The sequence below is a fragment of the Pseudorca crassidens genome, chromosome 2 (assembly GCF_039906515.1).
Source record: "Pseudorca crassidens isolate mPseCra1 chromosome 2, mPseCra1.hap1, whole genome shotgun sequence".
In the NCBI taxonomy this organism is placed as follows: Eukaryota; Metazoa; Chordata; class Mammalia; order Artiodactyla; family Delphinidae; genus Pseudorca; species Pseudorca crassidens.
The window spans coordinates 124,405,942-124,421,839 of NC_090297.1; the positions used below are offsets into that span (position 1 = coordinate 124,405,942).

At 39.0% G+C, this 15,898-nt stretch overlaps 1 protein-coding gene across 1 annotated transcript; it reads left to right on the forward strand.

Moving 5' to 3' along the window:
* Positions 1-537: 537 nt before the first annotated feature.
* On the forward strand, positions 538-3,592 carry LOC137211706 (lymphotactin-like). The gene is made up of 3 exons (XM_067714270.1): positions 538-598; positions 2,416-2,530; positions 3,433-3,592. The coding sequence occupies exons 1-3, from the start codon at positions 538-540 to the stop codon at positions 3,590-3,592; spliced, it is 336 nt and encodes a 111-aa protein (XP_067570371.1).
* The last annotated feature ends 12,306 nt before the right edge of the window (positions 3,593-15,898 follow it).

The window sequence follows — 15,898 nt, forward strand, 5'->3', positions numbered from 1 at the left end:
ATTAAGGCAGAGGAGTGAGGAGCTCAGGGAAGCAACAGCATCCTTTCACCTCCCTAAGGTGTCACTGGGCTTAGGATTCACAGTGGTGGAAGCCTCATGTCACAGCTGATGTTCCATGAGGCAGGTGGGGGAGATGGACCACAGGGACCACTCCACCTTGTTTCCTTTACACTGTCTCTGTGCTGGGCCATGACACTGGCATGGCCTTGGGACATGTGTGCAGTGGAAGATTTGAATTTAGACTGGTGGCAGGAGATGAGACAACTATGTTTCTTCTGTGCACATATTTGGTTTCGCGGACACGTTAACCACAGGAGAGAAAAGGCCACAAGGTGTTGGGTTAGTATGAGTGGGGACAAAGGAACTTATTTTTTCAACCAAAGAAAGCATCAGTATTGCAAAGACTTTCCGTGATTCCACACCCACCTCGAAAGCGCCCTCTCACCACAGGAAGTGCGCTGATCACTGGAGGAATAAAGGAGACTGAAAGGATCAGTTCCTCAGCCTCTCGCTGCACAGCTCATCAGGACCTCAACCATGAGACTTCTCCTCCTGGCCTTCCTCGGGATCTGCTGTCTCGCTGCATACACTGTGGAAGGTAAGTCAAAAGCTTATTTATGAGAGAAGGAGCATCTATGTATGCAGGCAGTGGCCACACATTTTCGTTTTGACTCAAGCTTTGACTGCAGTAAACTTTCGCCCAGCTTAGCCTCAGACTTCCCTAGTGAAAATGGGAATAATTTGACTCTAGAAGACTTTGTAGATTTTGAAGATAGAACTTGGTCACAATCTGGGCTCCTATTTTTCACAATTGGGCGATTTGGGGTAAATTTCTTTACCTCTCTGTGCCTGTGCTTCCTTATCTATAAGAAGAATGTAATAACCGATACGCTTACCTGGGATTAAAATGAAATAAATCTTATGATCACTTATCAGGTTTCCACACAAGTCCTAACTTCTTGATTAATGTTAGTTGTGGAATGCTGATGACGATTGTATATACCTTTGAAGCTTTTGCCTATTTAATATTGACCTTGATAAATTCTCAAAAATTTTGAGAGTTCACAAAGTGGGAATGAAGTAGATGGTTTATGTTCTGAAGCAAAACAATGTTCTATTAAAACAAAAATGACTGGTAGCTCACACCTTTACACCCAGGAAATCAATTTTACATTAAGTGTGTAGGAGAGTCTGTTATTACTGCTATGAATGTTGTTCCCACTGATGATCAATTTCTTGAGTTTATAAGAGACCATAAGTGCTAACAAATATCAACGTCTTATATACAATCAGATAAACCTACAAGACATACCCAGATGAGACTTAGTTATACTGAGACTTACCTGAGCATTCTACACATATTTCTTCAAAGATCATTTTTTCCAAGCTGGTTGGAGTATATTTCTCCTTGTGGCTCTGGCCACAAGAGGGAATATCCTTTGGGTATAATTAATGTTTCAGTTAACTCTCCTTTCAACCTTCTAATCCATAGACTTATTACTTAGACTAGAATATCTGAACCTGATCATGGATGCCAAGGGTGTCCGTAAATAGAGATGGCAATGTCTGGAACTCCCTGAAATTGTGCCCCAAATTAAAAAAAAATATTGATGAAACAAAAACTTTAGGCCAAATGTCTTAACCATGGCTGGCTGGCATTTGTCTGAGAAAACAGGCTGCCATTTGGTAGAAACCCATGTACGGGTAGGGGAAATAAGACTGAGGAAGACTGTAGACACTTGGGTATTTCCCTCTTTCACTGCGGTCAGCGACAGTTCAGCATTAAAAGTTAGTTGGCAAATGTAGAGGATTAAGAATGTGCAGGCTGGATATTGTGTGATGGAGAGAAGGAGAGCTGAAGAGCAATGGTGGTGAACACCGGGCCAGTTTCATGTTTATAAAATGCCTTCTGATACCAGCAACACTATAGCTCAAACTTCATCAACATTGGCTATTATTTAAGATGCTTTTTTGCTGAATATTTCTCTAAGAAATAGTCTCTGAGAATACTTGCTTCCCTGAGTAGCAAATGCCAGTCTCCAGCTTAGGAATAAATCAGCACTTAGAAACCCTTTTTAGATTTTAGAAAACCCTTACTATTATTAACTCTCCCAAGTTATTTTCCCTTCTCCAATGTAAGATGTTCTCTAAACTTAGAAGGTTTAATCCTCCGGGGCCATTTCTATTGAGGATGAGTATTTAATGAACTACTTCCCTTACATATTTCACATTCTACCATTTAAAATGAGGACACCTTTATTTATTCAGTCAAAAATGAACTACCTCTCCCACATTTAGTGTTGCCTTCCCCAAATTACTCTTTATCAGATCACTCTTTATTTTATTTACAGCACTCTAACATTGATAGTATTAACAATTATATTTTATTTTTGTTTGTTTGGTTTTCTTTACCAGGTGTGGGGACTGAAGTCCTAGACAAGAACATCTGTGTGAGTCTGACTACCAAGCAACTGCCAATTAAAAAAATCAAGACCTACACCATCAAGGAGGGCCCCATGAAAGCAGTGATGTGAGTTGCTCTCCCCCAGATCTGGGCTTGATGGAACACAGTATATAGAAATGCTGCCCTCCTCAGGAAAAATGTCAGCAAGGAGGAAAACCTCAACGTAGCCAATAGTCTTTCTGTTTTTCCATATGAACCATGTCTTTATGTAGCCCCAAACAATGTTTATGACAAAAAATTGGCAACAAGTGAAGGATATCACTCTCCTTTCTGATTTATCTTAGCAGAAGAATCTAACTGGGAACCAGATGAATAATATGCTCAGTCCCGAGGGTTAGGTTTAGAGCTGGCTGGTTCAGATCAGGATTTGACCGTAGAGACACACTGGTGTGGGATGCCTTCCTTCCCATCCTTCCCCTTCCCTGCCTTTCTCTGCCCTTATGGTGGGCTGGAGTAGAGTGCCATATTTTATCAGTTGCCATATCTCGAGGAATAGTGTCAACAACTAGCCTACATGGTACCGTTCTCTTTCTAGGATCTCATCTTCAGAACAGCAACTCTTCCCAACACACAATTGCAACTTTACCTCCCAAAATATGATAAAGCAATTACCTTTTGTCCAGAAAATAAGATGAGTGTGTTTAAATTTGAAAAAGAAGATGATATGTAATAATTGGACTAGATGACCTCAAATGTCCAGTTTAATTACATCACCTGGTAGCAATGATGAGAAAAGGAGCCTGCAATTTATGCTGAGCCAGGGATCTGGGTATTACCTGGAGCTATTTCTCCTTTATGGGAAAATAGATTGCAGAGGAAAGATTTTCATTTATGTTCTCCTGAATCTGAAAGACTGTTTTGTCCAGTCATTTCTGCACAAGATCTCTTATATATGATCTGATCTTAACTTCTGGTCCCAAGGCTTTGAGGATGTGACTAACTTTGTCTATTTTTTCTTTGCATTGCAGATTTATTACCAGACGTGGCCTTAAAGTCTGTGCTGATCCACAAGTTGAATGGGTGAAGAAAGCAGTTCGAACAATAAAGTCCACCGGGAAAAATGTGAGCCAGACCAAGCCTACAGGAGCCCAGCAATCCAGCAGTACAGCTGTGACCCTGAGTGGGTAGTGACCCTCTGGCATCTTGTCCCCTCACTAGCCAGGCAGCTCATTTCCCTTTAAAGCTCATGGACTCATTACATTATATTCACCTTTTATAAAAGTGCTGCATGAGTCAAATTATTGTTTTAATATTTTTATGTCTTTCATATTCATTTAGATGCTCTAATTAATAAATATTTATTATTAAGAACAGTCCCAAAGTTTATTCATTACATATTGGGAAAAATAATACATCATTTGTGTTCTATTTCTGTCCTAACTGTACTTCATTGATGGTATCCATGATGGGAGAGATTTTGGTCAGTGTTTATCAGCGATGAAAGATATATTCATCATTTTTAGGTTCTAGAGTAAAATGGTTCTCTACACATGAGTCATAGTTGGCACCTCTGATAATACAATTTAATATCTATTTCAACCTACACATGAGTCATAGTTGACACCTGTGGTAATGACAATTTAATATCTATTTCAACCTGTCTTCATAATGGAGTTCTTTTTTTATGGAATAAGCAAGAAAATCATCCAACAATTATTTGGTCCCCATACTGAGGGTTTGCTACTCAAAAAGTGGCTTCATTCAAGTTTGATCTGGAGCAAACACATACCTCTGTGTTTCATTTGATGTCCTGTAAAGGAAAGAAAACGAACATAACTTGCCACTTCTTTCATTTGCCAAAGTAGCAAGGATCAGACTTTTGATGAAAGGATAATTTATTCAAACAAAAATCAGTTCTCCTCAAATTGGGCAATGATCTCACTGTCTTTCTGTGATTTCCGTAATTGTCACTACTCTAGTTATCATACAAGTCATGCTTTTTTTTTTTTTTTTTTTTTGCCAGTAAGGTTTTAACATCCCAAACTGTCACCAGGAACATTTTTTGAATGTGATCACAATTTGCAGTAAAGTTTTAATTAAAGCTACTTCATCTGGTCACTAAACACCCCAGACTCGTGCCCTCCTGTTCTTATTAAATTTCTAATTTGCTTCGTGTTTAAGACTCTACTATCCAAGTAGCTGATGATGTACACGTTCACTTCTATCTGACTTTAAATAGTTAAGAACTGATCAGACCTTGATAACTTCAAGGGAAGAGAAAGGACTAACTGTTTTCTAGTCCTAAGGGGACACTCCACAATGTCAAGTATTTTTAGAGTGTTACCTGAGGGCAGTTTGTTGGAATCAGCTTTACTTCTAATCTCATCCAACTAGTGAACCACAGAGGAAACCATTAAAACACTTCCTCATAGTGAAAAGTGGGGTCATCTATCCTTCCCTATTGCTATTTGCCCACAATAACTTTCAAAGCTGGTTTTTAAGAAAACACTGAGAAGAAAACACCTGTTTTATGAGGGGTGAAACATAGCAAAGTCAAGTCACAGAAGATGAAAGGAAAGTTTCCTTAATGAACATGTACTTGCATTCCCCAAATGTCTCCCAAACCCTAGAGGTTTTCATGAGATAATAATAATACGACATGTGGAAGGATATGGGTAAACACATTTTACTAACTTGGCACATTATCTAAGGTGGCTATGTGATGCTAAGTGGTTTCAACCAAATAGTGCACATAACTTTTAACTAACTGACTCGATGTTTTGAATCATTTAGGTAGGACCTGTGTCTACTAACTATAGTGCTGTCGTTTAATGGATTTCAATTCAATTCAAAGAAATAATCTAAGAAGAAGAGATCTCAAAATATTAATTTTTTTAGTGGCTGGTGACCCCCCTTTTGTGCTCTTGTGGTGTCTTATACTTAACTTTAACCTAAAACTTACCAATTTATATTGAAATTGCTTATTTGCCTGTCTGTGCTTCCCCCACCCCAATCCTGAAATTAGACTGGAAGCTGCTTGTGTGTATTATTACACCAGGTTCCCAGTGCCTAGCATAGAACTGTGTGTGGGGAGTCAATTGATATTTGTTGGATGAATGGGAGAATAACATATATTACATTATTTCCTTCATTCTACTCTTTCATATTTCTAAAATTATATATAACACAAAATAAACTTTATTAACAGAAAGTTCAATTCAGCAAACATTTTTGGGTACTTGCTATAAGACAGTCACTGTGTTAAGCTTAGTATACATCAAGATAAGTAAAACACCACTTCTGCTCTCCAGGAAATCATAGTCCAGTGGATGACACTATGATGTAAGAAAACCAATTGTAGTCGAGCGTTTGAAACAGGTAATAATATGGGCATGCTCAAGAGAGAAGGGAATAATTATCCTGAGAATGTTCTCTAAATTTTTTTCTGAATTTATATATAATTATGAATGACTATTATTAATAAGAAATGGAGGATGCATCCTAAGTTGATTTGAAGAAAGATGGTGTCACATATTTCTCTCTTCTCTAGGAAATTCTTCCACTGTGATTGTAATATTTGTAGCGTATTCTATTCTTTCCTAGATATTTGATGTAACAATAAAGTGAGTATAAAACTGTTACTGCAATTTAATTGGTGAGAAAACTGAGCCACAGAGAGCTTGATTGTCTTGGCTAAGAGCACACAGTTATTGAGAAACTGAGCCTGATCTCAGATAGCAACTTTCTGTGATATCTCAGCCTCAGGAAGGAGAGTGATAATGTACAAGTCTTCTTAGAGTGGGTATGATGTAGGCAGTCTCTGAGCAGGGCCACATTATCTCACCAGTCTCAGATTTTTACAAATAAATTAGAAGTATTTGAAGACTATAACAAGTACTTCCCATTTGCCTTTTTCTATGCAATTATTTAAAAAATATTTTTATTTTATCAAAGTAATACATGAACATGGTCAAAAGTTTAAGTAGTACAAAAGGAGTACTAATGAAAATGGATAATTTCCTGCCCTATTCTTCCTGTTTTCTAACCTTCCTCCTCACAGACAACTGCTTTAACTCTTTTAGCTGATGGTTCTTCTGATAGTCACCTTCAAATCACCAATGTTTGGTCACCATTAATTCTTGGGCTATGAATTTTGGGCATTGTTTGTGGCTGCCTTTATGATACACGAGGATTTAGTTCACTTCTTCCATTCTCTACATATAATTATGTTGATATTTTAATTATCTATGTTTATAGATTTAGGTAATATACCTATCATTTATTTCTTATTTGGTCAACTGTGGACAATACTTCTTGACTTTCCATTTTGTAATATTGTTCTGTTGTCTATAGCAAATACTTAAATAGTTTTTACTATGTAACCAGCACGATTTCATTGATTTGCAAATGTTAAGACATTTAATCACATTATAGACCTCAGTTAAAGACAAAACACCTAAGACATAAACTATTGGCTTGTGTTGGACAGAGTTCAGATTTGAACCCATGGAAGCCTGGCTCCAAGTTCATGCTCTTGACCACTATGTCATGCTGCCTTCCTCGCTTTAGGAGCCAGTTTCCCGAAGACCAAACCATATGTAATATATCCATGAAAAGTCTACTAAGACCTACATAATATTTTCATTTAACCAACCTAATTAATTAATTAGCTCATTCATTCAGTAAATATTTGTTGACGGTCTATTATATGCCAGAGGCTGTAACCATAAGCAGAACAAAGCCCCTGCTTTCACAGAGCTTACATTCTGATAAGATGTGCCTTCTATTCCTTACTCCAGGGTATTTATTTATTTATTTATATTTATTTTTTTATATTGAAGTATAGTTGATTTACAATGTTGTGTTATTACTGCTGTACAGCAGAGTGATTCAGTTTTTTACATATGTGTATATTATATATGTATATATATATTCTTTTTTATATTCTTTTCCATTATGGTTTATCACAGGAGATTGAATATAGTTCTCTGTGCTATACAGTAGGACTTTGTTGTTTATCCATTCTATATATAATAGTTTGCATCTGCTAACCCCAACCTTCCACTCCACCCCAGGGTTCTTTTATCTACTCACTCAACCAACAGATTCTTACTGAGTGCCTAACGTAGTTCAGACACTTTGCTGAGCACTGGAACGCAGTGGTGAAACCAGACACAATCCTCACCTTCAGGGAGCTTACCCAACTAAGCAGACAATTTCAACAATACTGTAACCTGTGATGATAGGGCAAGCAGGGAGTGTGAAGTTTGGGCAGACAGGAGCAAACCTGTCCAGGTCTTAGCAGGTGGAGAGGGTCAGGACAGGCTTCCCCTTGAAAATACCTTTTAACCTGAGACCTAAAGAATGAGTCAGAGTTATCCAGGGGAGTTCAGTGCAATCCAGGCAAAGGAACAAGCAACACATGAAAAGACCAGCAGGCGAGAGAAATCCAGATGCATTAAGGAAATGAAAGTAGTTTAATATGACTGAGGGACAAAGCTAAGCTTTGACAAAAAAGAGAGTGTGAGCAAAAGGTGAGGTTAGAGAGATGGAGGAGATCACCAATGGCTTTGTCTGCCAGATGGAGGAATTTTACTCCATCCTAAAGGTAGTGGGAAATGACGCTGGCTGCCAGGTGGTAAACGGTGTGCAGAGAGGAAAACAGGAGCTGGGAAGACAGTTGGGAAGTGGCTCTGGGCTTGATAACTTTTGAACTTGGCCTGGCGTGCTGTGACACATTTTTCCTTTTCCTCATGTTTTTTTCTGCTTAGCCCGGGAGCACATTAACGATGCATAATTGCCTAACTCTGGCTGTGTAGCCCCGCTGTACATGCCAAATGCCTCAGACCAGCAAATCCAATCACTGCTTCTTTGGATGTGGGGAGCCAGGTTTGAGATGGGAGAATATTGCATTTATGGGACTTGCTTTATTATTTACACTTTTTTATTGGCTGAGCTGAGATTGGATCTGTGTAGTCAAGATTGAAGCCAACCACCAAGAGGAAGGAGAAGGCAGGGTTGAGAGGCAATAAACTTGATATCAGTTATTCAATTTTCTGAATATTTGTGGAGCACCTGCATACTACAAGGAGCACAGGATCTAGTCTGCTATCATAAAGCCCATGATCTCATGGGGAGAAAGTGCAGTCACCAAAGACTTTCCCACTTGAATGTTCCAAACAACTTAGATCAGGGCTCACCTCCTCTTAGAGACCTTTCTGATGTCCCCAGCCTAGGTGACACCCCTCTCATGGGCCCACTCAGCCCCTGGGCTTACCTCTACTATCATTCATATTACTCTGAAATACAAATTTATTTTTCTTTACTTTCTATCTTACTTAGTAGTCAGGGTAGGGACTGCGAATTTGATCTCTGTGTACCTAGTACCTGGTATAGTGCCTGGCACATCATAGGCTTCCAATAAATTTTTGTGGAATATACACTACATTATACGTATCTGTACCTTAGCAGTTATCATAAAGAGCTATAGGAATGCAGAAGAGAGAATATTTAAATCTGTGCTGGGAAGGTTAGGAAAAGCTCTGCAGAAAAGGTGATATAAAAACTGTACCTTTAAACCTGAGAAGAAAAATGCCAGGATGAAACAGTAGGGGTGGACACTCCTGCCAGAGGGAACTGTGCGAATGAGAAAGAACAGAGGCAGGTAAATCAAGGCCTGTTCAGGGAAACTGCTCATTTCTAGGGTAGCTGGGGTATAGAGCTCAGAAATCACAGAGGAAAGGAAGTCAAGGCTAGATGGAGATCACCCAGAGTGCCATGCCAAAGGGTGTGATTTTAAATAGTGGGTCCCAGGGAGCAGCATAATCAAATTTGACTTGGAGGAGGGCAGAAAATGGTTGAGGGTGGAGGGGAATAGTGAAGTGAACACTGAGTCAGGTTGGAAAAGATGGGTCCAGGCTGGAGGATATGGTGGCCTGAATTAGGCTGTAGCAGTGAGGGGCCTGAGACAGAATTAGAATGGCTTGGTTATCAACTGGATGTGGAGAATAAGTTAGTTGGAGGAGTTGAAACTGCACTGAGGTTTCCAGCTTGGGTGGATGGTTAAGAAACAGCACGACTGATTGGTAAGATTTTAGTGTGGTTACTAATAGACTCTGAAGAAAATAAATAGTACCAAGGAAGAGATGCAGAGAAGGAGGAGGTCTGAAAGATGAAAAAACTGATTATCAACCTTAATACTCAAATAATTCAGACTTAAAGCCCAAACTACATTTCTATCCCTGTTTGACAGACTATCTTTTTACAAGGATGAGGTAAAAATAAAACTGAATATCTGTGAAACCTTATGCCCCTTGGTGAAAAAAGGTACACATAAAGGGAATACAGTATCCACTGGGTGAGTCACCAGTGTTATTTTAAGAGGGATTTGTCACATGGCAGTGAGAGGCAGAGAGGAGCAAAGATATGAATCCATAATGAGAAAAAAAAAAAAAAGAAATGAGGTGAAAGAAAAGGTTTTGTGTGGGAGTTAGGAGTGCCCAAGCATGACAGCAAGGTGGAGTTTGATGAGAGAGGACGAGGGAGAAGGTCAAAGAGATTTTTTTCTTTCTTTGGAAGGAAGTAGTAAAAATTGGGTCAGACTGCTGAAAGTGGAAGGCCAGAGCAGTGACCTGGAATTATTATTTTGGAAGCTAGGAAGGAAATTTAGAGGAATCTCTGCTGAGAGAAATTTGTACCCCCCCCCACCGCCTCTCCCCTCAATCCTTCCAAAAGAAATTTCAATCAAATACAAGTAATATATGTTGATTTCCTTTCACACTGTGCTGCCTAGAGTAATTGCTAAGGCTGTATAATTTGCTTCCTCCTGAAACTTGTGATTTCTCTCATCAAGGTGGAACTGCTGAATGAGATATTTGGGAAGAAGTTTCACATTATAGAGTAAGGAAACAAAAGGCCACATGGCTAGACTGAGATGATCTTAACCAGAAGCACCAGGTGCTGTATGAGGGAAGAGTGGATTCCCATTTCTCTGAAGCCTGGGTAGAGGAGATGCGTGGGTGCAGAGATGGATGGGTGGGTGAAGAGATGGATGGGTGAGAGGAGTATTGGCAAATTAACCTGTCATAAGCAGCGGGTGAAAGAGGAGAGAAGACTAGTCATGTGCTCTCTCTGTCTTTCTCTCTCTCCCCTTCTTGCTCTCTGGGGTAGACACTGATGTGGTAGTTAGAAGTGTAGCTCTGCCTGGTATACATTTGTATACTGGCTTTACCACTTACTATATAGGTGACCATGGGGAAATTCTTCAATTTCTCTGTGCCTTAGGTTGCCTCATTTATAAAATTAGAATAATAATAGTGCTGACTTCATAGGATTATTACGAGGGTCAAAACACTGAAAACAGAGCCTGGCACATAGTGAAGACTCAATAAATGACAGCTTTTATTATCCCTAGTGGATAGGCTGGAATAGGAGGTGGTAAAAGGGAGGATAGATAAAAAAGGGAATAGATCAAGAATCTATAAGATTTCCTATATGCTTACATTTACTGGTTGATGCTTCTGTCTTCACCATTTAGGCAAAACTGGATTTAATTTTCTATATTTTCTAAATAATTGTATTTAACTCATCAAGTCATAAATTGTTCTACGGAATATTTGTACCATGAGAGCCTCCACTTAAAAAAAGGTACTCTAGTCAAATGTATTTAGGAAATGATCATACCATCCTCCTTCTGTTGGAGAATCATGGTGACATAGCTTGTCAAAGTCTCTGAAAAGTACTATGAAAAAGATAGCCATTAAACCTCACTTAGTCCTGTGTGCCAACTAAGAATTGTCACTTGCCATCTGCCTCTACAAGAATGAAGTCACTAGCCACTGCAGTTGCTGACCTTCAACACACCGTGAAAGGAGTTCAGTGTGGAGTTCAGTGTGGAGATCAGGAATGAGGCACTCTGCTCTGAGAAAAACTGGCAGAACAGGCCTTCAGATAAATATTTTCAGGAGATTTTATGAGCCCAAATTCTTGCATCTTCTCATATCCAGAAAAGCACTAAAATCATTAACGGAGACATCTGCTCCTTGTGACTAGCAGCAAGCCTCTACCAAAATGTGTGCCTGATTGCATGTATCCCCCTTCACCAAAATCACATGTAGACTGACCCCCCAACCCCACCTTTTCAGAGCAGTTTCTCGGAGCTATCTGAGAGGCTGTCTCTCAGGCTATAGTCCTTATTTCGTCTCAAATAAAACTTAACTCAAAATTCTCATGTTGTGCTTTTTTTTTTTTCTCCTCAATTGACACGTGTTTCCTCAAGTTAACCTGAGTACAAAACTTCTTTCCATACCATTGATAAACATCCCAAGAACATCTATTGAACATAAATTCCTCAAAAGATTGAAGACTAAAAATCTCTCAGATCCATAATCCCAAAAGAATAAAACCGTAATCCATCAATAGCATCAACACAATCAGAAAAAGGAATCTGCTCCGTGTTCCCTCACTTATATCTCTGTAACCGGTTGGAGCCTGGAGTCCCATTTTTGGAAATGTCTGATCTTCTGGAGTGTGTTGTGTGGGTGTGCGTGTGTTCATATAAGGTGCTCACAGACTCTTTGGTTCCTTTATGTTGTTAATTAATCAGGTACTGCCTAAAGTATCTACTTACTAGCACTCACTGAATACCTACTACGAATGAGAGATCAGGCTAAGTAACAATACTTTGAGGCCAAAGTAGATACGTGAAGGGTTCTAAACTTTCCTCTTTTGGTGGCTTTGCTAATGCTCTTCATTGTGCCTGGAGAGTGACATTCTTCCTCCTCTTTCTCTTTCTCCAATCATCAGTGTTCATCTCAGGTACCACTTTCTCTAAGAAACCTTTCCCTCACCTTCCAACTGGATCTGATCTGTGGCTTCTCTGAACCTTCAGGACTTTCTTATGACATTCATTTTACTCTGCTATGAGTTGTAGATATTTATGAACTACTTATCCCTCAAAAAAATGGAACCTTTGGCAGGAGGGACTGTGTCTTATTCATCCCTGTATTCTCTGTAGCACCAAAAACAGGGCTTTCCCATCCTCTGAGCTCAACATATAGCTGCTGAATTAGAACTATTAAAAGAAACATAAGACATAGTTGCCATCACTTAAGGTATTTAGTATGTGGTTGTGGAGATAATACCTACACATGAGGATGTAATGACAACAGAAGATAGAGGTGAATGATAATTGCCTAGTTAATGGAATGGATGGAGGATGACAGTATGTTTCTTTAAAAGAATAAACTCCACTTGACTGGCAAGGCTGCCTGACATTCTGTATTGAGTGCAATCTTGAGGTGACTTCCTGGCTCGGTGGAAAGAGTGTTGTGATCAGTTACTGATGTCTGCCTTGTGTTATAAACTCACTAGTGGTGGCATGCATTTAGATGATTTGATGATGCTGGTAAGGTCAATGGTGTATGGGTTTCAGAGAAAGTGCAGATTACTGTGGGTTGACTGCAGTAAGTCAACAAAAGCTTGTATGGGTAAAAAGACTTCAACCTGGCCATGGAAGATGAGTAGCACTTAAAAGCCAAAGGAGAGGAGTACGATAGGTGGCTGAGACCACCTGGATGGTCTGTATACATGACTGAACCTCATTAAAGACTTTATATACATTTTAAGGTTCTGGAGTCCAGTGCGGAGGTCTGCTTATCTTGCAGTGCCCAAGACAAACCTGCTGTGTGGCTGACAGGGTCTTGGTGCTCTAGCTGGGTGTCAGGCCTGAGCCTCTGAGATGGGAGAGCAGAGTTCAGGACACTGATCCACCAGAGACCTCCCAGCACCATGTAATATCAAACAGCGAAAGCTCTCTCAAAGACCTCCATCTCAACGTGAAGATCTCCATCTCCAGCTCCACTCAACGACCAGCAAGCTACAGTGCTGGACACCCTATGCCAAACAACTAGCAAGACAGGAACACAATGCCACCCATTAGCAGAGAGGATGCCTAACATCATAATAAGTTCACAGACACACCAAAACACACTACCGGACATGGTCCTGCCCACCAAACAGATGAGATCCAGCCTCATCCACCAGAAAATAGGAACCAGTCCCCTCCAACAGGAAGCCTACACAACCCACTGAACAAACCTTAGCCACTAGGGGCAGACACCAAAAACAAAGGGAACTATGAGCCTGCAGCCTGCGAAAAGGAGATCCCAAACACAGTAAATTAAGCAAAATGAGAAGACAGAGAAATACACAGCAGATGAAGGAGCAAGGTAAAAACCCACCAGACCAAACAAATGAAGAGGAAATAGGCAACCTACCTGAAAAAGAATTCAGAATAATGATAGTAAAGATGATCTAAAATCTTGGAAATAGAATGGAGAAAACAGAAGAAACATTTAACAAGGACCTTGAAGAACTAAAGAGCAAACAAACAATGATGAACAACACAATAAATGAAATTTAAAATTCTCTAGAAGGAATCAATAGCAGAATAACTGAGGGGGGAAAACGGATAAGTGACCTGGAAGAAAAAATATTGGAAATAACTACCACAGAGCAGAATAAAGAAAAAAGAACGAAAAGAATTGAGGACAGTCTCAGAGACCTCTGGGACAACATTAAACACGCCAACATCCAAATAGTAGGGGTTCCAGAAGAAGAAGATAAAAAGAAAGGGACTGAGAAAATATTTGAAGAGTTTATAGTTGAAAACATCCCTAATATGGGAAAGGAAATAGTCAATCAAGTCCACGAAGTACAGAGAGTCCCATACAGGTTAAATCCAAGGAGAAACATGCCAAGGCACATATTAATCAAACTGTCAAAAATTAAATACAAAGAGAAAATATTAGAAGCAGCAAGGGAAAAGCAGCAAATAACATACAAGGGAATCCCCATAAGGTTAACAACTGATAATTCAGCAGAAACTCTGCAAACCAGAAGGGAGTGGCAGGATATATTTAAAGTGATGAAAGGGAAAAACCTACAACCAAGATTATTCTATCCAGCAAGGATCTCATTCAGATTCGATGGAGAAATTAGAACATTTACAGACAAGCAAAAGCTAAGAGAATTCAGCACCACCAAAACAACTCTACAGCAAAGGCTAAAGGAATTTCTCTAGGCAGGAAATACAAGAGAAGGGAAACCCTTACAATAACAAACCCAAAACAATTAAGAAAATGGTCGAGGGAACACACATATCAATAACTATCTTAAGTGTAAATGGATTAAAGACATAGACTTTAATCCATTTACACTTAAGACATAGACTGGCTGAATGGATACAAAAACAAGACTTGTACATATGCTGTCTACAAGAGACCCACTTCAGACCTAGGGACACATACAGACTGAGAGTGAAGGAATGGAAAAAGATATTCCATGAAAATGGAAATCAAAAGAAAGCTGGAGTAGCAATTCTCATATCAGACAAAATAGACTTTAAAGTAAAGACTATTACAAGAGACAAAGAAGGACACTACATAATTATCAAGGGATCAATCCAAGAAGAAGATATAACAATTGTAAATATTTATCCACCCAATATAGAAGCATCTCAATACATAATGCAAATGCTAACAGCCATAAAAGGGGAAATCAACAGTAACACAATCACAGTAGGGGACTTTAGCATCCCAATTTCACCAATGGACAGATCATCCAAAATAAAAATAAATAAGGAAACAAAGCTTTAAATGATACGTTAAACAAGATGGACTTAATTGATATTTATAGGACACTCCATCCAAAAACAACAGAATACACTTTCTTCTCAAGTGCTCATGGAACATTCTCCAGGATAGATCATATCTTGCGTCGCAAATCAAGCCTTGGTAAATTTTAAAAAATTGAAATCGTTTCAACTATCTTTTCCAACAACAACACTATTACACTAGATATCAATTACAGGAAAAAATCTGTGAAAAATTCAAACACATGGAGGCTAAACAATACACTACCTAATGACCAAGAGATCACTGAATAAATCAAAGAGGAAATCAGAAAATACCTAGAAACAAATGACAATGAAAACACGATGACCCAAAACTTACAGGATGCAGCAAAAGCAGTTCTAAGAAGGAAGTTTATAGCAATACAATCCTACCTCAGGAAACAAGAAACATCTCCAACCTAACCTTACACCTAAAGCAATTAGAGAAAGAAGAACAAAAAAAGCCCAAAGTTAGCAGAAGGAAAGAAATCATAAAGATCATATCAGAAATAAATGAAGGAAACAGTAGCAACAATAATAAAACTAAAAGCTGGTTCTTTGAGAAGATAAACAAAATTGACAAACCACTAGCCAGACTCATCAGGAAAAAAAGGGAGAAGACTCAAATCAATAGAATTAGAAATGAAAAAGGAGAAGTAACAACTGACACTGCAGAAATACAAAGGATCATGAGAGATTACTACAAGCAACTATATGCCAATAAAATGGACAACCTGGAAGATATGGACAAATTCTTAGAAAAGTACAATCTCCAGAGACTGAACCAGGAAGAAATAGAAAATATAAACATACCAATCACA

Coding starts and splice junctions, on each gene's coding strand:
- LOC137211706 (XM_067714270.1), top strand. CDS start 538: ATGAGACTTCTCCTCCTGGCCTTCCTCGGGATCTGCTGTCTCGCTGCA. Junction 599..2,415: donor CGCTGCATACACTGTGGAAG/GTAAGTCAAAAG, acceptor TTTCTTTACCAG/GTGTGGGGACTGAAGTCCTA. Junction 2,531..3,432: donor GGCCCCATGAAAGCAGTGAT/GTGAGTTGCTCT, acceptor TTTGCATTGCAG/ATTTATTACCAGACGTGGCC.